The sequence below is a fragment of the Notolepis coatsorum genome (assembly GCF_963971535.1).
Source record: "Notolepis coatsorum genome assembly, chromosome: 5".
NCBI lineage: Eukaryota > Metazoa > Chordata > Actinopteri > Aulopiformes > Paralepididae > Notolepis > Notolepis coatsorum.
In genome coordinates, this window is record NC_140169.1 from 200,063,786 (window position 1) to 200,085,288 (window position 21,503).

At 43.6% G+C, this 21,503-nt stretch overlaps 1 protein-coding gene across 1 annotated transcript in view; it reads left to right on the forward strand.

The window, feature by feature from the left end:
• Nucleotides 1-13,631: 13,631 nt before the first annotated feature.
• The window catches only part of col4a2 (collagen, type IV, alpha 2), a gene marked incomplete at its 5' end in the record, with an annotated part of 201,665 nt that continues 193,793 nt past the window's right edge, over nt 13,632-21,503 (forward strand). Inside the window, 3 exons of the mRNA XM_084314415.1 lie at nt 13,632-13,640; nt 13,795-13,941; nt 19,399-19,482. Coding sequence (XP_084170541.1) covers nt 13,632-13,640; nt 13,795-13,941; nt 19,399-19,482 — 240 coding nt within the window. The remainder of the gene's footprint in view (nt 13,641-13,794; nt 13,942-19,398; nt 19,483-21,503) is intronic.

Below are 21,503 nucleotides of genomic sequence, written 5' to 3' on the forward strand. Positions count from 1 at the left end.
ATCCGAGAGCTACAAATCAAATATGACTGGGTCATGAGACCCATTACTGGAAACAGGAGATTCACTCAGTTCATTACAAAATGGCGTCATTCTCCGTCACTAGGCCCCCCCCCCCCCCCCCTTCCTCCCGCCCATCTCCCCTAGCAACCATCTCCTCTTCACACTCATTTCTAAATAACTTGATTAACTAGATGTTGGAGAAGGGGGAAAAAAAAGCTCTACGGGGATTATGGGATATCTCAGGGAGTGCTTTGCCAAGAGGATTGTGGAATGTACAGCTGTGTGTGTGTGTGTGAGGAAGGGGGGGGGGGTATTGGGTGTATAGAGTATGGTCTGAACCACCTGGGGATTTTGTCTGATTTATGAGGTCATCATCATGGGCCTCCCATCGTGCGTGTTGTTCTTTGGGTCATCGTGGGTTAACAGCGGGGATTGGCTGATCCTCATTGAAAGCCAATCATTTCCAAGAGAACTCCACTTTATGACCGATTGCACCATATTATCTTCTCAAATTGTCCACTCTGTCTTCATTTAGTCTGATTCAGACTTGTGTTTTGGTCTCGTCGGTTGTTCCTGAGGTTCGGCGTTGATGTTACTGTAAACTGGGCTGGCGCCGACAGGAAGTGTTTGCCGTGTGTGGTTAGGTTTGTGGTCAGGCGTCTGCACACAGAAACATGGATATAGCAAGACCACAGTGAGTCAACGTGACGACATAGACCACACCATCCCACAGACCACACCATCCCACAGACACACCATCCCACAGACCACACCATCCCACACACCATCCCACAGACCACACCATCCCACAGACCACACCATCCCACAGACCACACCATCCCACAGACCACACCATCCCACACACCATCCCACATCATAAGAGCTCGCTGTTGATTTAGAAAGCTGAAGCAGATGCAATAATTGACCATAAGTAGCATTAAATCACGCTGTCTAGCCGTTAGAACAAAACAAAGGACACAGAGTGTCATAGATAGATAGATAGATAGATAGATAGATAGATAGATAGATAGATAGATAGATAGATAGATAGATAGATAGATAGATAGATAGATAGATAGATAGATAGATAGATAGATAGATAGATAGATAGATAGATAGATAGATAGATAGATAGATGGATGGATGGATGGATGGATGGATGGATGATGGATGGATGGATGGATGGATGGATGGATGGATGGATGGATGGATGGATGGATGGATGGATGGATGGATGGATGGATGGATGGATGGATGGATGGATGGATGGATGGATGGATGGATGGATGGATGGATGGATGGATGGATGGATGGATGATGGATGGATGGATGGATGGATGGATGGATGGATGGATGGATGGATGGATGGATGGATGGATGGATAGATAGATAGATAGATAGATAGATAGATAGATAGATAGATAGATAGATAGATAGATAGATAGATAGATAGATAGATAGATAGATAGATAGATAGATAGATAGATAGATAGATAGATAGATAGATAGATAGATAGATAGATACTTTATTCATCCCCTTGGAGAAATTCAGGTATCCAGTAGCTCAGTGCAGTTGACAGACAATAAAAAGCGATAAAAATGACAACTAATACAACAAACAAACAATGAAGGTCAGCGCTGAAGTTTAAAAAGTTCCAATGAATAAATAAATAAATAAATAAATGGTGAGCACTATTGCAGTGTTAAGTAAAAAAAATTGCTATATTTATTGCACATTGATATATAGATATGCCAAACCTTGCGAGCACAGAAAGACTCAGAAGAAGCTTCTATCCCCAGGCCATCAGGCTGCTAAACGAACAATAAACACTATGCAACAACCATCAAATGCACACAGCACACACACCCACACGCACACACTCACTCAAACAAACAACACACTGCAGCACCCACTCTCCACACTTTAGATCACACAAACACACTTTACACTTTATATTTATTGATAAAGGATTTGCACTACAACTCGTACACCTACTGTGAATTGTACCTAAATTGCACCTCGTCCCATTTCTGCCTTGCACTATATAGTATTGTATATTAGTACACTGCACAGTATTGTATATTGTATGGTAACTACGTCTATTCTGCATCGAACATTGTACATATGTCTAAACTGAACACTGTGACCTCATTTTTTTTACTTCTAATTTTACTATGTTATTTTATTTCATACTTATCTTGTCTTGCACAGTCTCTGGAGCGTAACAGTAAGAAGCATTTTGTATAAAAGTATTCTGTACTTCTGTATGACAACTATTAAAGAAACTTGAGAACTTTCTACTGCACCCGGTCTGACTCTGCACGATACCAATGTAAAATTACTGATGTACGCAGATGATCTGGTTCTGCTGTCAGCCACTAAAGAGGGTCTACAACAGAACCTAGACATCCAGTTCTGCCAGACATGGTCTCTGAACGTAAACATGAAGAAGACTAAAGTCATGATCTTTCAAAGGAGACACGAGTCTCAGAGTTCACATAATACATTTAAATTAGGCACACACATATTAGAAAACACAAAAAGCTACCCATATTTGGGATTGAAAATAAATCATAATGGAAACTTCAATATGGCTGTGAATGAATTGAAGGAGAAGGGAAGAAGGGCTTTTTATGCCATCAAAAGGAAAATTCCAATTGACATCCCAATTAGGACCTGGCTCAAAATTCTAAATTCCGTAATAAATCCAATAATATTATATGGCAGTGAAGTGTGGGGTCCATTAACTAACCAAGATTTCCCAAAATGGGAAAAACACCCATTAGAAGTACTGCATGCAGAATTGTGCAAAAACCTACTTAAGGTCCACAGACACACTGCCAATAATGCATGCAGGGCAGAACTCGGCCAATACCCCCTAATCATTCAAATTCAAAAAAAAATTACACACACCTCCATCAAGTGACCCCACTCCTACCACTACAAAGCCCTTCAGAGCCAAGAGATGAACCAGATAAGAGTCCCCTCTGCCAGCTAGTCAGAAATCTCTGCCCACAAATGCTTCAGGACAGATACCAAAAAATCTGGCCCAACCAAATAATCTCAAAACAAAAAGAAAACTATATAGAATATTGGAACAAATCAACCAAATCTCAAAGTAAATTAGAATTATATTTGACCCTAAACAGAGAGTACATGGTGCAGAATACCTGACTACTGTGAGTGAGATAAAATTAAGAAAAACATTGACACGGTACAGACTGTGTGGACACAGTCTAGCCATAGAAACAGGCCGTTACAGGCAAAACTGGCTGCCAGAGAGGCCAGGCTGTGTTCACTTTGCCATCAGGGGGACATTGAGACAGAACTTCACTTCCTGCTATACTGTGAGAAATACAAGGACCTAAGAGAAGTCTTCTTTGATAAAATAAACAAAATTGATGCACAGTTTATCCATCTCCTGATCACCAAAAGCTACTATACATGTGTGGGAGAAAAGTCAGTGTACAGCATTAGCTGCAAAATATGTAGACGGTTGTCACAAAATAAGAGAACAAGCCCTGTAAATGTATCTAAATGGCCACACTTGAAAAATGACTACCCGATCGAGTGACTATTTTGTAAATTAATATGTTTCTTGTTGATTGTCCTTACTGTTATTACTAATGTTATGATATTTGATTGCTTAATATATATGTTATTGTTTGTATGTTGAACTTGCTTTGGCAATAAGTATGTTAATATTTCATGCCAATAAAGCCTATTTGAATTGAATTGAATTGATTGAGAGAGAGAGAGAGAGAGAGAGAGAGAGAGAGAGAGAGAGAGAGAGAGAGAGAGAGAGAGAGAGAGAGAGAGAGAGAGAGAGAGAGTTAACTCTGTGTGTCGTCTACCCAGCTGGATTTATTTAATGTACACACTGTAGTTAGTGTGTAATTGACAGGGAATAGGAGTAAAGCACCAGGGTCGCCACAGACAGGGAGGCAGCGACAACCTCATTAATTAAGAGACATTAATCTGACCACACACACACACACACACACACACACACGCTCACTCACACAAAATAATTATTATCATCAACTATCAAGTTCATTTTATTTGTGTAACATTTGCCTAAAATCACTGAACGTACAGAGAGAGGCTGAGAGAGAGGGAGAGAGAGAAAGAGAGACCGAGGGAGAGGGAGAGAGAGAAAGGCAGACAGAGGGAGAGGGAGAGAGAGAAAGAGAGACCGAGGGAGAGGGAGAGAGAGAAAGAGAGACCGAGGGAGAGGGAGAGAGAGAAAGACAGACAGAGGGAGAGGGAGAGAGAGAAAGAGAGACAGAGGGAGAGGGAGAGAGAGAAAGAGAGGCCGAGGGAGAGGGAGAGAGAGAAAGAAAAAGCAAAAGGCCCCTCCCATCCCTCACTGTTGGAGCCAGAGCACGAAAATGAAACTTAAAGGAACACGCCAACTTTTGGGGAAATTCGCTTATTTGCCATCTACCCGGAGTTAGACAAGCAGATACATACCTTTTCTTCTCTGTGCATGCATGTACAGTTTCTACGCCTAATGTATATACTCTTTTCTTTCTGGACTCTTTTTGTATCACAAACAGTACTGTAATTGCAAATCTGGTATGTCATAAATGTATAGATGTAGCAGTACTGTCTATCTGTATGTCATGTATGTCATATATGTTACGATGAATTGAAAATGGGGGACCCTGATGTAAACAAGACGAAAGTCTTTCTCTGGTCTGCATCCCCTTAACAATTGTATGTATTGAGCTGTACTGTACTGTACCCATTCTGCAATCTGTTAATAAAGTTTTCATTAATTCATTCATTCATTAGGCTTAGGGAACAGCCATCGTTAGCCTAGCTAGCATCATTCACTAGAAGTGGGGCTGCCCAGTTAGCCTAGTTCCAACAGTCACGAAATACAACTCCAAAACGTTCCTGTAAACATGTTGTGACCTGTGTATTTACCACATGGAGAAATAAAAAATATTTAATTAGACATTCTTGTTTTCTAAAGCAGATATGTACTCTGCACATTTTTTTGCCGAACCACTGCTGCCTGGCGCAGTGATTTCATCACCTCAAAAGCCCCGTTGTAACTTCCGTCAATAAAAGCAATGTGACTAAGTTAGTAACTAGCGACAAGACGGACTTTCATTGATTGAAGTGGATATCTTCAGATAGTAGTAGTATCTAGATAAATAAAAATTAAACTCTGGCATCGATGATTTCTTAGCACAACTCTTTACAACACAAAGAGGCATGATTGTAAAGTTGTGATTTATCTAGATACTACTACTATCTGATGATATCCACTTCACTCAATGAAAGTGCGTCTTGTTGCTAGCTACTAACTTAGTCACATTGGTTTTATTGACGGAAGTTACAACAGGCTTTTGAGGTGATGCGTGAAATCACTGCACCCAGGCAGCAGTGGTTTCGGCACAAAAAAAATCTGTATATATCTGCCTTAGAAAATGAAAATGTCTAATTTTTTTTAAATTTCTCCACGTGGTAAATACACAGGTCACAACATGTTTACAGGAACGTTTTGGAGTTGTATTTGGAGTGTATTTCGTTACTGTTGGGAACTAGGCTAACTGGGCAGCCCTACTGCATTTATTTTGCATTTATTTTAAATGTTTTGGACTTTATGGTGTCCTTGTTTTGTTCTTGACTTATTGTGATGTTTCTTCTTGACTTGTTTAAAGAAGACGTGTCCGGCCCATGGGGACATTAACGTGTGTTTGTCGGGCCTTACAAATCCATTTGATTTGATTTGATTTACTTCCAGTGAATGATGCTAAGCTAGGCTGAATGAATGAATGAATGAAAACTTTATTTAACAGAATTGCAGAATGGGTACAATACAGTACGGCTCAATACATACAATTGTTAAGGGGATGCAGACCTGAGAAAGACGTTTGTCTTGTTTCCATCAGGGTCCCCCATTTTCAATTCATATAGACATTTATGACATACACAACATACATGACATTTATGGCATAGGGACATATAGGTATTTAGTACTGATACATTTGTGACATAAACGGTATTCCAATATACAGTACTGTTACCCCTAGATCCTGACAGAGTATATACATATGATGGGGAGGGGACTGTACATTAGGAGGGGGTGGGTGGGTGGGAGAGAAATATACATACGGCGGGGAGGGAATATATACATGCGGTGGGGAGGAGACTGTCTATTAGGAGGTGGTGGGGGTTTTGGGCATTTACGGTGGCCAGTTTCGAATTGCAGCCTCCCGTAGGTGCTCTTTAAGAGCGGTTTTGAATGTGGGCAGGGATTCACATTCCTTTACAGCTTTGGGTAGGGCGTTCCACATTGTTGTGGCATAATTGCGAACGTGTTTAGTCCCTTGTTTGAGCCGAATCTGGGTTTAACATGATTTGTTGAGCTTCCTCTGGTGTAGTGGTTGTGGTATTCACTGACCTTTGGGAAGTATTTTGACATGTACATGGGCACCCCGGTCGTATAGTGTATCTTGTAGACCAGGCCCATTGCAAGTTGCTGTACTCTGTCGTCTACTCTAAGCCATCCTAGGTTGTCAAAGTGGGCATGGTGAGGTGGGTTCTGGGGTTCAGGTCAAGTAGTAGTCTGACCAGTTTGTTTTGTGATGTTTGTAATTTTGTTTTAAGCGCCTTTGAGGTGCTTTGGTACCATGAGGTGCACGCATAGTCATAGTACCCTTGAATGAGTGCTCCTGCCAGAGTCTTCAGGGTATTCTTGTTTACAGAGAGGAGATCCGGTACAAGAATCTAGTTCGTTGGTTGACTTTTTTTATTACATTGGATGCCATTTTGTCACAGGAAAGATTTGCCTCTAGGATGGAACCCAGGTAGGTAATTTCGTCTTTCCTTGTGACAATATTGTCACCCACTGTAACTGAGAAGCCGTCGGTCTTGCTGAGTTTGTTATTTGAACCGAAGAGAATGGACTCTGTTTTGCCCATGTGTAATGATAGTTTGTATCAGCGAGCCATATGCAGATTTTGCCTAGTGCCGAGCTGAGGGTTGCGGTGTTCCCTACTCTGAATGCATGCACAGAGAAGAAAAGGGTATATAGCCTATCTGCTTGTCTAACTCCGGGGTAGATGGCAAATAAGCAAATTTCCCCAAAAAGTTGGCATGTTCCTTTAACTTCGCCCAGAGGACTGCTCCACTATGGGAGGCTCCAGGATTGATTTAACTGTTTTGGTTAAACTAACTAGATTCTAATTATAGATTATCTGAATCAAACTGAACTCTATCTGCTATTCTATGATCTGAATTAAACTCAACTGTATTTGCTATTATAGATTCTCTGCCTGATCTTTTATTTAATTAAACTACATTGAAATCTACTATTCTAGATTATCTGGCTAATCTTTGACTGGTTTTCAAATATTTGACTGAGTTCCAACCTCAAAATAATCAATCTACTAATTATATCTTCATTCAGATCAACGATTGACATGTGTGTGTATGAACAATACACACGCACACGCACAAACACACACACACACACACACACACACACGCACACACACGCACACAAACACACACACGCACACAAACACACACACACACACACACACAAACACACACACACACACACACACACACCACGCACATGCCTGTTATTTATTATGTTGTATAGGCTTGGCAGCAGACTCCTGCCTGGTCTAAGCTGGCGTGACTATCATCAGATCGTATTATAATAAAAAACAAACTGCTCTCTCGGCAACACAGATTATTGCAATGAGGAAACAAATTGAGTTTATCATACATGTTTTTCAGTGACGACATTTAGTCTATTGTACGAGCTTCTGTGTAGCCATTAAATGCCCTGTTTGGACCAGGGTGCAGCCCCTACACACATTCTACATGGAACAACTGCAGCCTTGTTGAACAATGACACGAGTTAATCAGACAGAGAGAAAGGAAGATACACAGTTTCCTGTAGCTCATCCGTCTCCATTGTAACGAATGCTAAGAGATCATCATTGCCACAGCTACATCATCCATAATGTGTCTTTTTGATGCTTTCTCTCAAATGCAACTTCAGTTCAAAGTCAGTGGCCGTGTTCAGATCTAAATTCAAGCTAATCGTAAGCAATCTTTAGCTCAAGTGTCACAAAAAATAGAATGCGTATTAGATGTGTATTACAGTAGGTGTGTATTAGATGCGTATTAGGTGTGTATTAGGTGTGTATTAGATGCATATTAGGTGTGTATTAGGTGTGTTTGCATCAGTTACTCCCCTCCGACACAACTGTAATTTTTTCACACAGCGAGGAAAATAATCTAACAATAATTAACATATTTTCAAGTCGTATTAAGTCAGGCATTAAAGCGTTCCGTCTTGAGACGGATATCCGTCCATTTTATTTGGAGTTCAGTCATTTGATTCGGAGTCGTGACGGATTTTAACCTGAGCCAACACTTCTAACGTTCAGCCATGCATTAGGTGAGTCGCCCACTATTAGGACGTGAAATACTGTCTACTTAAATTTCCCTCCGGGGATCAATAAAGTATCAACCTATCTATCTATCTATCTAATAATGAGACAATATGCAAATAAGATAATACTAATAATTGTCACGGTTCCCCGTATGAAAGTGGCTCGTTTTGCATAGTATTACATTCCTCTTCTATAACAATCAAAGTCCTACTGTAAGAGCCCCATACGGGTCAATTAAACCTTTTTGATTAGTCTTTCCTTCGAGCTAAGTTGAACTGAACATTTCACTGTCAAAAGCGCAAACTTAAACAAGGTTGCGTCGCAACACGGTTTTCAAAATAAAGGTCACATATACAAATACCTCTCAATTCTTATAAAAATAAAGTCCCGGATATACATAAAACATTAATTGACATAGATCTCTATAAACGCTATAAATTTCTCATTTAGGGGCAAGTGTGCCCCTAGTGAAAAAGCTTAGCGTACAGCCCTGCTAATGTACAGTCTCCTCCCCATATGTATATAATCTCTGTTAGGATCTATGGGTAACAGTACTGTATATTTTCTCCCACCCACCCACCCCTCCTAATGTACAGTCTCCTCCCCATCATATGTATAATCTCTGTTAGGATCTATGGGTAACAGTACTGTATATTTGCATATCGTATGTTACAAATGTAACATTACTATATACCTGTAGTATGTCATGTATGTCACTATGAATTGAAAATGGGGGACCCTGATGTAAACAAGACGAACGTCTTGCTCTGGTCTGCAAATTCCTTAACAATTGTGTGTATTGAGCTGTACTGTATTGTACCCATTCTGCAATCTGTTAAATATTGATTGATTGATTGATTGTTATTAACAGATTGCGGAATGGGTACAATATAGTACAGCTCAATACACACAATTGTTAAGGGGATGCAGACCAGAGAAAGACTTTCATCTTGTTTACATCAGGGTCCCCATTTTCCAATTCATCATAACATATATGACATACATGACATACAGAATAGACAATACTGCTACATCTATACATTTATGACATACCAGATTTACAAATACAGTATTGTTTGTGATACAATAAGAGTCTAAAAAAGAATATATACATTTGACGAAGAAACTGTACATTGGAGGAGGTTGGGTGGAGGGGGGGGGGGAACTGTACATTGGAGGTGGTTTGGTGTGGGGGGGGGGGGGGGGGTAACTGTACATTGGATTATCGACAAAACCGAAACAAGTAGGCTAACGCTATAAAAAAAAAAAAAAAAAAACAGTGGAGGTTAAAATAAGAATATGACTTGGCCTGAAAAAAGTTCAGTCAGGAGATTTTTTTGCTTTAATCCCTGTATTAAGTTTAGCAAATAAGGAAAACGGATCAGAACAGAATATTTCAAAGCACTCAACATTGCCAATATCTCAATTTCAACCTATTTTTGGATTTTCTGAAGAATCCGTGAGCTCCGGCATAATCCAACCTAGATCGTGTCATGTCACATCTGACAGTTCTCTCCAGAGCAACACATCTATCTGACAGTTCTCACATTCACATTTACATTTAGTCATTTAGCTGACGCTTTTTCCAAAGCGACTTACAAGTTCTGTACGACAAGTCATCAGGAAGGGCACAACTCTATCAGCTGAGTAACAATGTTCATCGAAGTGTTGAGTGCTACAGTGTAGGTCAGTTTATTAGGACCAGTGCATGACAGTACGACTGCTGTACCTCCTGAGCCACAGTCGCCTCACTGTATCCTCTTTTTAGGACGTTTCCAAAATCCACCTCAAGAGAGCATAAAAAACCATCTTGCGCAAAAGGATGTTTTTGCTTTTCAAATTTAGCTTTTCTCTAACTCGTTATGCGCATAACAATAAGTTGATGTAGACATGGCCGGCGGCACCTCTGATATATTTAATTACACCGCTCTTAACCGTTACATGCTTAACAACAATGGCAGGTCCGTTTACATTGAGAAACTCATAAACACATCCCAGAAGAGAGCTCTGTCTGTGGGATATACCACTGGCAATTACCACCATGCATTAGCGTGTAATTCAGCCACGCTGAGTGTGCCCCTCTGTCTCATCCCTCCAGGCGATGTCATGTCTAATGTTTTAATGTCAGATGTAATTCATATCGTGGTCAACATCGTCTGGAATATTCAGGACTTTTGGGAGCGTGGGAGTGTGGGAACGTCACGTTTTCTTCAGTTTCTTTGGTTTGATCAGTATAGATGTGTTTCTCGTCCACGTCAGACTCAGTGTGCGCGGGCATCAAGGGGGCAAAAAGGAACGTAATCCTGGTCAGAACAACGGGACAGACTATAATATATTTGCATTTGTTAGCGATCTAAACAATCAATCCATGCCAAAGCTAGACGTGTAAAAGGTGAAAGACTCGCACTCACAGCCATGCTGATTTTGGCAAAATGACATCGAGCCGTTTTCGTTTGAAATTACTTTTTAGTCAGGGGAGTGTCATGGTTTCTCCATAGAGCCCTGATGTACTTCATTTGACGCAGCAGCTCGCGCAGCTCCGAGGAGGCTTAGTCACGTGACTCAGTTGGTATTGCTGATTGGCTTGACCACGGTATGTTTATAAACAAGAAACAGGTCTATATGTGCCATAGATATGTCCTTCACCTGCTTCCAATTGTGTGTGTGTGTGTGTGTGTGTGTGTGTGTGTGTGTGTGTGTGTGTGTGTGTGTGTGTGTGTGTGTGTGTGTGTGTGTGTGTGTGTGTGTGTGTGTGTGTGTGTGTGTGTGTGTGTGTGTGTGTGTGTGTGTGTGTGTGTGTGTGTGTGTGTGTGTGTGTGTGTGTGTGTGTGTGCAAATAGGCATGCGAGTACTGTATGTGTGTGTTTAGAAAGTGGACCACAATGATTCTCCCAGACCAACCGAATGTAGGCTGTACTGAAAGCAGGCCATGAAAGATGATCAACATCGCAGAGCTGCACTGTAAACCAGCCACCAGAAGACAGAGTATCACAGCAGACCAGAGAGCCTCTGGGAAATGAGTTCTGCTCACAGAGTTTCACCGGTGTCTTGTCTAACAAAACAAGATGAGGGTATTTGTATGTTAACCCTTTCACTACCACACTACCAAAGGGTTAACTCTTTCACTGCGACAAAATACAGAAGGTTAACGAGTTTCACTGCCACACGACAAAGGGTTAACCCTTTCACTGCCACACTCCAGAAGGTTAACCCTTTCACTACCACACTACAGAAGGTTAACCTTCTGTAGTGTAGTAGTGAAAGGTTAACCGTCTGTAGTGTGGTAGTGAAAGGGTTAACCTTATGTAGTTTGGTAGTGAAAGGTTAACCTTCTGTAGTGTGATAGTGAAAGGTTAACCTTCTGTAGTGTGGTAGTGAAAGGGTTAACCTTCTGTAGTGTGGTAGTGAAAGGTTAACCTTCTGTAGTGTGGTAGTGAAAGGTTAACCTTCTGTAGTGTGGTAGTGAAAGGGTTAACATTCTGTAGTGTGGTAGTGAAAGGTTAACCTTCTGTAGTGTGGTAGTGAAAGGGTTAACCTTCTATAGTGTGGTAGTGAAAGGGTTAACCTTCTGTAGTATGGTAGTCAAAAGGGTTAAATATCTCTAGTAAGACTTTTGGAGGCCCTTTCAAAATGGTTGAACTTTGAGTGCCATGCACTGGTGACAAATCCCCCCGTGCCTCCCATGGAAACCAAATAAAAGGCAGCCACCGAGCCAAGGCAGAGGAAGAGAAGTTTATACTGGCACTAACAAAAAGTTCCTGATTTCTACAAACACACTCCCGGGTGTGTTTAAACAATGTGGTGTGTAGATTGTGTTATTGTGTATCGTTCTCCACAGTCTAGTCGAGATGTAAGCTGAACCCGGTGGTGAGCGTAACTCTCAAACGTCACCTGAAAACCCTACAAGGCTTCAGCCTAAAAGTGCTGCGCATGTTGTGTTTCTGTCACGGGGGGGGGGGGGGGGGGTGATAGAAGCCAATTACATGACAGAGATGGTTGTCAAAGGTGTTTAATAAAGCAGACATGGGTACAAATACTAAACAAAGTTACCACAGACTGGGGAGCGACCGCAATGATGTAGAAAACACACCTCGAGCCGAAAACAGCACAGACGATACTCAAATGATGATGATGCATCAAACAGGGGACACTGAACATAGACATAGGGGAGACACACCTGGTGTAATTACAACTAGACACACCTGGGAGGAGAACCACAGGCTAACTACAGGAAACTAAATCAAGGAACTATAACTATGGAAACAAAATACAAGACACTGGGGCAAAACAAGGATAATACATAATGCAACGTAATGCAAGAAGACTAGACCAAGACAAGAGAAACATGATACCATGAAAACGATAAACACTATACTAACAGAGGAATAGGAGAGTGAGAGAGAAGAGGAGGGAGAGAGAGAGAGAGAGAGAGAGAGAGAGAGAGAGAGAGAGAGACAGACAGAGAGACAGAGAGACAGAGTGAGAGAGTGAGAGAGAGAGTTAACTCTATGTGTGTCGTCTACCCAGCTGGATAGATAGAGAGAGAGAGAGGAGCACAAGAGACAAAACACAGAGAGAAAGAGACAAGGAGAACAAAAATGTCAAGAGGAGTGGAAGAGCAGGGGAGAACATGTCCAGGAAGGAGGTCCATGGTCTGAATGTTACAGTTTCTCCGTGTCCTCCTGAATAAATGGCACAGTTCAAGTAAAAAAGTCCTACTCATGGACGATGTTGCGAAAGGGTGAGAGTCCTTTTATACCCACAGCTGGGGGACTGGTCGTCTCACAAACTATAGCTTTATCAAGGTGTGAGTTCATGTTAATTGCCCAGCATGCTAGTCAGCCAGCCAGACCCTGGTGTGCAGGGTGGTCTGTTTTGCTCTGGTCTGGCCATGGCCTGGTCCCGTTCACCACTTGAGAAGGCCCTCTAACCCCCCCCACACACTCACATGGACCCAAACGAAGTGAGGAAATCGAGATCGTCTGGAGAGGAAATAACATACCTTGGTTATAGTGTTATTCGTTAGCCGGTGTGTGCTAGTGGTTGGAGCCCCATTTTTAAAGCACTTTTTGTTGTCTGACAACAATTATTATTAACCTGACAAAACACGCACAGTGCACAGACACACACAGTTTCTCTCTCACTTCGCAAAACACATGCAATTAAAATGTATGATTACTAGTGTAGCCTATACAGCGAACATGGAAAAGGTGATTTTGGAAAAAGAGAGGGTTGTGATAGCAGCAGGCTGGTGGGGAAACAGGATACTGTAACACAATCCCATTGTCTCCATCTGAATAGTCATCAGCTATTTCAAGCCTTGATGGATTCTCCATACCTACGTGTCGTGTAATTGTCATTTAGGGAAACCTCTCCTTTCTGTCTGTAGTGGACGCTGCCCATTGTCCGCAGTTGAGGGGATTCACGCGGCATCTCCGTCACGCGGCTTCCTTCGGGATGAATGCTTTCCAGGGCGGTCTTCAGTCTTTGTCCCGTTTCTCGCAGGTCAAGGTTAGCGAGGTGCAAGCTAGTGTCAAGGGTGCTTACTTACTTCCATAGAACTGCCTTCATCTCTGTTAGTTCAGACTTAGGGAAGGATATACTGTACGTAGAGAATGTCATTTTCCATTAACGTGTTTTTAGAATCGGGTCCTGGTCTGGATCCTTGCATGTTGCATGTTTTGCGTGCAGGGTTTCCTCCCAGGGTACTATGGTTTCCCGCCATACCATAAAAGACATGCACGCTAGGTACACACACGCTAGGTACACACACTGGGTCTGGTCCCTTGACCAAGGTACTGGCATTACAACTGGAGTTGGTCTCTTGACCAAGGTACTGGCATTGCAACTGGAGTTGGTCTCTTGACCAAGGTACTGGCATTACAACTGGAGTTGGTCTCTTGACCAAGGTACTGGCATTACAGCTGGAGTTGGTCTCTTGACCAAGGTACTGGCGTTACAGCTGGAGTTGGTCTCTTGACCAAGGTACTGGCGTTACAGCTGGAGTTGGCCCCTTGACCAAGGTACTGGCATTACAGCTGGAGTTGGTCCCTTGACCAAGGTACTGGCATTACAACTGGAGTTGGTCTCTTGACCAAGGTACTGGCATTACAACTGGAGTTGGTCTCTTGACCAAGGTACTGGCATTACAGCTGGAGTTGGTCTCTTGACCAAGGTACTGGCATTACAACTGGAGTTGGTCTCTTGACCAAGGTACTGGCATTACAACTGGAGTTGGTCTCTTGACCAAGGTACTGGCATTACAACTGGAGTTGGGCCCTTGACCAAGGTACTGGCATTACAACTGGAGTTGGTCTCTTGACCAAGGTACTGGCATTACAACTGGAGTTGGTCCCTTGACCAAGGTACTGGCATTACAACTGGAGTTGGTCTCTTGACCAAGGTACTGGCATTACAACTGGAGTTGGTCTCTTGACCAAGGTACTGGCGTTACAGCTGGAGTTGGGCTCTTGACCAAGGTACTGGCATGACAACTGGAGTTGGTCTCTTGACCAAGGTACTGGCATTACAACTGGAGTTGGTCTCTTGACCAAGGTACTGGCATTACAGCTGGAGTTGGTCTCTTGACCAAGGTACTGGCATTACAGCTGGAGTTGGTCTCTTGACCAAGGTACTGGCATTACAACTGGAGTTGGTCTCTTGACCAAGGTACTGGCATGACAACTGGAGTTGGTCTCTTGACCAAGGTACTGGCATTACAGCTGGAGTTGGTCTCTTGACCAAGGTACTGGCATGACAACTGGAGTTGGTCTCTTGACCAAGGTACTGGCATTACAACTGGAGTTGGTCTCTTGACCAAGGTACTGGCATTACAGCTGGAGTTGGTCTCTTGACCAAGGTACTGGCATTACAGCTGGAGTTGGTCTCTTGACCAAGGTACTGGCATTACAACTGGAGTTGGTCTCTTGACCACAGTGATTGACAGCTATCCCTCACAGGAGACGAAATAGACAGCTGTCCCTCACAGAAAGGAAAAATAAAGCAAAAACCATGACACCCATGGGGATTAATAAAATATAACATAACGTAACTTAGTAGTAGTAGTTTAATTTATGATTGAACATGAATGTGCCGTCACAGGTCTCGCCGGTCCTGGCATAAGAACAAGGAGCCTACTTGCGGAGCCTATGTGCGCCTCTCCCAAAATAAACTCCATGAAGGGCGACACAACACCGCAAGCGCTGTGATTGTCCCACTTGCCTTGAGCCGTGCATTTCCCTCGCCCTCGTGTGGAGGCAGGATTAGCAAATGGTTACGTGGGGGGCGGTGGTCGCCTAAAGGTTAGAGAAGCAGGCTTGTGACTGGAAGGTTGCCGGTTTTGATCCCCCGGAACCGGCAAGAAAACTCTGGGTGGGGAAAGTGAATGAATAACGTTCTCATATCCCTCAATATCAACCGCTGAAGTGCCCTCGAGCAAGGCACTTAACCCCCTGACTGCTCCAGTGGAGCTGCTCAGTGTCAGTCTCAAACTATCAATGCCAGTACCACCACCACAGCTAACGAACCTAAATGGAAGAGTCTAATTCAACCTTTCCACTCACGGTACAAGAACAGGACCTCACAGGTAGACATACATGCATATACACTAATACTATATGTATATCAGCATTTGTGTTGCATATGCCACATATTACGGTTCTGGCTGTAGAAGGAAATGTAGTATCCATGTGGATGTGGTACATTGGTCCACAGTGCCAGAGGTAATTATACCTCATAGCAGAGAGTACAAGGATTACATTAAATAATACACATGAACTTAATAGAGAGTGCATTGTGAATAGAGAGTGAGTCTATACACCAGTGTTAGCGTGCTGCAGAACTAAAACCCTACGTCGTTCAGAGTCAGTCTATACCAGTGTTGGTCGTGCTGCAGAACTAAAACCCTACGACGATGACCGCATCATGTCTCAGCTCTATCAAACAGCAGTCAGAAAGTCTCCCTGCCGTTCTAGATCCAAAGATAGAGAGAGAGAGCTGAAGAGGGAATTGAGTCTTGTGCATTCCATAGGGGTAGGGGAAAAGAAGGTCCTTTTGTGTTTTTGGAGATAGGGGATCATTAAAGGACATGTTCTCTCTCTCTCTCTCTCTCTCTCTCTCTCTCTCTCTCTCTCTCTCTCTCTCTCTCTCTCTCTCTCTCTCTCTCTCTCTCTCTCTCTCTCTCTCTCTGGGGGTAAAAAGAGTGTCTTTGTGTGAGGAGGAGAGGGTCTCAATGTGGCCTTTGTCACAGCCGGCCGTCTGGGATCGCGCGTCTGAGAGCCGACGATGAAGAGAGAATTATTCTGATTCCTTTTTATCCGCCACTGTGTTGCACTGTGGGCATAAAATTGTCCATTTTGAATATTTGGGGGTTAGTTTTAGTATGGGGGAGGTGGGTAATTAGCTGTCTATGCAGGCCATGGTATGGCTGTGTGTAGGTGGGGGAACATATCTCATATTTTGCATATCTCTCACGTCACTCCATACTTAACCCTTTCACTGCCGCACTACCAAACGTAGTAACCCTTTCACTGCGACAATACACAGAAGGTTAACCCTTTCACTGCCACACTACAGAAGGTTAACCCTTTACTATCACACTACCGACGGGTAACCGTCGGTAGTGTGATAGTAAAGGGTTAACCTTCTGTAGTGTGGCAGTGAAAGGGTTAAGCCAGAAGCCTGAAGGGCCTCTTTTCAGCCACTTCTTCCTCTTATCCACACAAGTGGAAACTTGGACTTGAACGCGGCCGTTTCCGTTTTCCCATCATTGCTATTCAGTCTCAGGCCTCCGTGGGTGACATTTTAAAACCATTAAAATGCTTTCTCTCCAGTCATGCAGCTAGACGGACATGGTTAAGGTCAAGTGGCTGAAGCGCCGTGACGGGCCAAAGTCTTTCTATTAAAAGAACACTTGAAACAGTGGATGTTTTCCCCGGCGATACGTTGATGTTTTTTTTCTCCGGGCAGTCCGGCAGAGAGAGAGAGGAAGTATGGGAGATAGAGGAGGAAGACATTCGGCAAAGGTCGCCGGATCCGGGAGTCGAACCCGGGACGACCGCGTTGCACCGCAGTGCTGTACGTGGTGCGCCACCCTGGCGCCCGTTTTTTTTTTACATCTTGACATAAAAGTGTGTCTGTTTTGCGGCGTAGTGTGGGTTAATATTTGTCTGCTGTCACTCAGCGACTTACGTTTTGTGGCTATTATTATTTTTCTAGTCATCACCATGATTTCTAACGAGTCCAGCGGCGACGGTTCCCATTGTGATTTTTCCGTTGTGCATTTTTTTCTTTTCGACTAGTTTCCGCATTGAATAATTGCCTCTTGTCTCGTCTCGTAGGAAAAACCCCTTCTTGTGTCCCAGCTGCCTCTCATCCTCACATCTAATAATTGACCTCCGGGCTATTGGGCTGCATGTGTTTGTGTCTGGTGTAGATTGTGCCGCATTGCCGTTAGTGGCGGTTATTCTGGTATGCAGGCCCTCCAACCCCAGACACATTCTCTCCATCAGAGTCCAGACCCCACTCCTCCTCCTCTGATGACGAATGGCTGGAAGCTTCATGGACAACATGGCCGTCCGTTTGTGTGTCTGGGTTGTGTCCAACATGAGTCACCTGAGACACTTCACCAAAACATCCTTTTCATTGAACCACGACCAGACTCACGGTTTCAGACTCAGCACTCCACACACAGAACCATCCTCCACACACACACACACGCACGCACGCACGCACACACACACACACGCACACGCACACACACACACGCACACACACACACACACACACACGCACACACACACACACGCACACACACACACACACACACACACACACACACACACACACACACACACACACACACACACACACACACACACCCACAAGGGTTTCCAAATGTAAAACGTAACGGCCATATGTAACGTGTGTACGTACGTGCGTCCAGATTTCTCAAAAAATTTGACGAAATCTTTTTCTACACCGTCCACACTGTCGTGTCTCAGCCATGTGTATATTTCCAGCCACTCCAGCCTGAAAGATGGGTTTGTTTTCTGTTTTTTCGCTGGTACTGCCTCAACGCTTTCCGCATGTTCCTCTTCACAGGTCTCCTCTTCACCGTTAACGTTAGTAGTGGGGGTTTTAAAGACTTTCGTAAGGGATGTCTGTTTGGCCATTAGCCTACATACCTACTGCAACGAAGGGCTTTGTGTGATTGTTGCGAGTGTGTGTCACAGGAGGGCAGCAGTAGTCTATGCATTCAGTAAGGCGCACTAACGCATATTCACTGACAACTCGCCAGTCAATGTATGCTCATAAAAACTTTAAATCAAATTGTTTTATTTTCTTTCTCTTTTTACATGGAATATAAAACAAAACATGACAGCACATAATACAATAAAATATGATTTGAATTGTTATACATTTTCGTATTGCAATGCTGTACTTTATTTATAGATTAATAATAATAATAATAATAATAATAATAATAATAATAATAATAATAATAATAATAATAATAATAATAATAATAATAATAATAATAATAATAATAATAATAATAATAATAATAATAATAATAATAATAATAATAATACAAAATAATTAAAAAATAATAATTTGCCGCTCAAGATGGCCGTCAAGATTTATATTTACCGGCCAATCGAAATTTTTGTTGGCCAATGGCCGGTAAATGCCGGCTAACGGAACCCCTGACACACACACTCGTGCATCCCACTCCCACGCACATAAACAACTGATGTTTTCAGGAAACCACAGGAGAAGAAATCAACATAAAGCACACCTCCAGTAAACAAGTCTTTACCACATCCCAGCCTAAACAGGCAGCAGCGAAACACAACTGCAACAACTAATGCTTTTGGCCGCCGTGTCAAAAATGTGTGTCGTCGTGTCAGACTTGGGAAATCCCTGAGAATGAACTAACATGTGGCCCCCTCCTCTGTGTGACTGTAGGGCGGGAAGAAGCACACCGGCCCCTGTGGGGGAAGAGACTGTAGCGGAGGAGGATGTCAGTGCTACCCAGAGAAAGGTGGCAGGGTAAGTACTACCACCTACTGCACTCAATACAACGTGTCTTAAATCCCTCTATATCCCCTCCTTAACCTCTGTCTTTAGTAGGCCTGTCCCTGACTAAGGATTTGTATAGTCGACTTTGATTGGCCAAAATGTGCCGATAGTCGACTGGTAGTCGACTATGAAAAAGAAAATATATATAATAAAAAATATATATACTTTTTTTCATTTGGGCTGTGGGGGGTGCTTAATGTCTGAAGGAGTCGACTGAAGGCTCCTTGCCCTCTGGGTAGCCTAGAGGTTTAAGCACTAGGAGCGGCTGGGTAGTGTAGAGGTTTAAGCACTAGGAGCGGCTGGGTAGTGTAGAGGTTTAAGCACTAAGAGCGGCTGGGTAGTGTAGAGGTCTAAGCACTAGGAGTAGCTGGGTAGTGTAGAGGTCTAAGCACTAGGAGTAGCTGGGTAGTGTAGAGGTCTAAGCACTAGGAGTAGCTGGGTAGTGTAGAGGTTTAAGCACTAGGAGTAGCTGGGTAGTGTAGAGGTTTAAGCACTAGGAGCGGCTGGGTAGTGTATAGTCTAAGCACTAGGAGTAGCTGGGTAGTGTAGAGGTCTAAGCACTAGGTAGGCTGGGTAGCGTAGAGGTCTAAGCACTAGGAGTGGCTGGGTAGTGTAGAGGTCTAAGCACTGGGTAGGCTGGGTAGTGTAGAGGTCTAAGCACTAGGAGTAGCTGGGTAGTGTAGAGGTCTAAGCACTAGGAGTAGCTGGGTAGCGTAGAGGTTTAAGCACTAGGTAGGCTGGGTAGTGTAGAGGTCTAAGCACTAGGAGTAGCTGGGTAGCGTAGAAGTTTAAGCACTAGGAGTAGCTGGGTAGCGTAGAGGTTTAAGCACTAGGAGTAGCTGGGTAGCGTAGAAGTTTAAGCACTAGGAGTAGCTGGGTAGCGTAGAGGTCTAAGCACTAGGAGTAGCTGGGTAGCGTAGAGGTCTAAGCACTAGGAGTAGCTGGGTAGCGTAGAGGTTTAAGCACTAGGAGTAGCTGGGTAGCGTAGAGGTTTAAGCACTAGGAGTAGCTGGGTAGCGTAGAGGTTTAAGCACTAGGAGTAGCTGGGTAGCGTAGAGGTTTAAGCACTAGGAGTAGCTGGGTAGCGTAGAGGTCTAAGCACTAGGAGTAGCTGGGTAGCGTAGAGGTTTAAGCACTAGGAGTAGCTGGGTAGCGTAGAGGTCTAAGCACTAGGAGTAGCTGGGTAGCGTAGAGGTCTAAGCACTAGGAGTAGCTGGGTAGCGTAGAGGTTTAAGCACTAGGAGTAGCTGGGTAGCGTAGAGGTTTAAGCACTAGGAGTAGCTGGGTAGCGTAGAGGTTTAAGCACTAGGAGTAGCTGGGTAGCGTAGAGGTTTAAGCACTAGGAGTAGCTGGGTAGCGTAGAAGTTTAAGCACTAGGAGTAGCTGGGTAGCGTAGAGGTCTAAGCACTAGGAGTAGCTGGGTAGCGTAGAGGTCTAAGCACTAGGAGTAGCTGGGTAGCGTAGAGGTCTAAGCACTAGGAGTAGCTGGGTAGCATAGAGGTTTAAGCACTAGGAGTAGCTGGGTAGCATAGAGGTTTAAGCACTAGGAGTAGCTGGGTAGCGTAGAGGTTTAAGCACTAGGAGTAGCTGGGTAGCATAGAGGTTTAAGCACTAGGAGTAGCTGGGTAGCATAGAGGTTTAAGCACTAGGAGTAGCTGGGTAGCATAGAGGTTTAAGCACTAGGAGTAGCTGGGTAGCGTAGAGGTTTAAGCACTAGGAGTAGCTGGGTAGCGTAGAGGTTTAAGCACTAGGAGTAGCTGGGTAGCATAGAGGTTTAAGCACTCACCTACCACCGCAGAGACCTTGGGTTCAAATCCAGCTGTCAGCTGTACCTCTGGCTTGGTTAGTCGTCTCTATGAACACAATTGGCGGTGTTTGCGGTGGGAAGCTGGTGGGGTATGAGTCCTGGTCATTGCAAACAGCGACTGCTACTGGTTGGCCGGGGCGCCTGTTCAGCAAGGAGGGGATCTGGGGGAAAGATAGCCACTGAC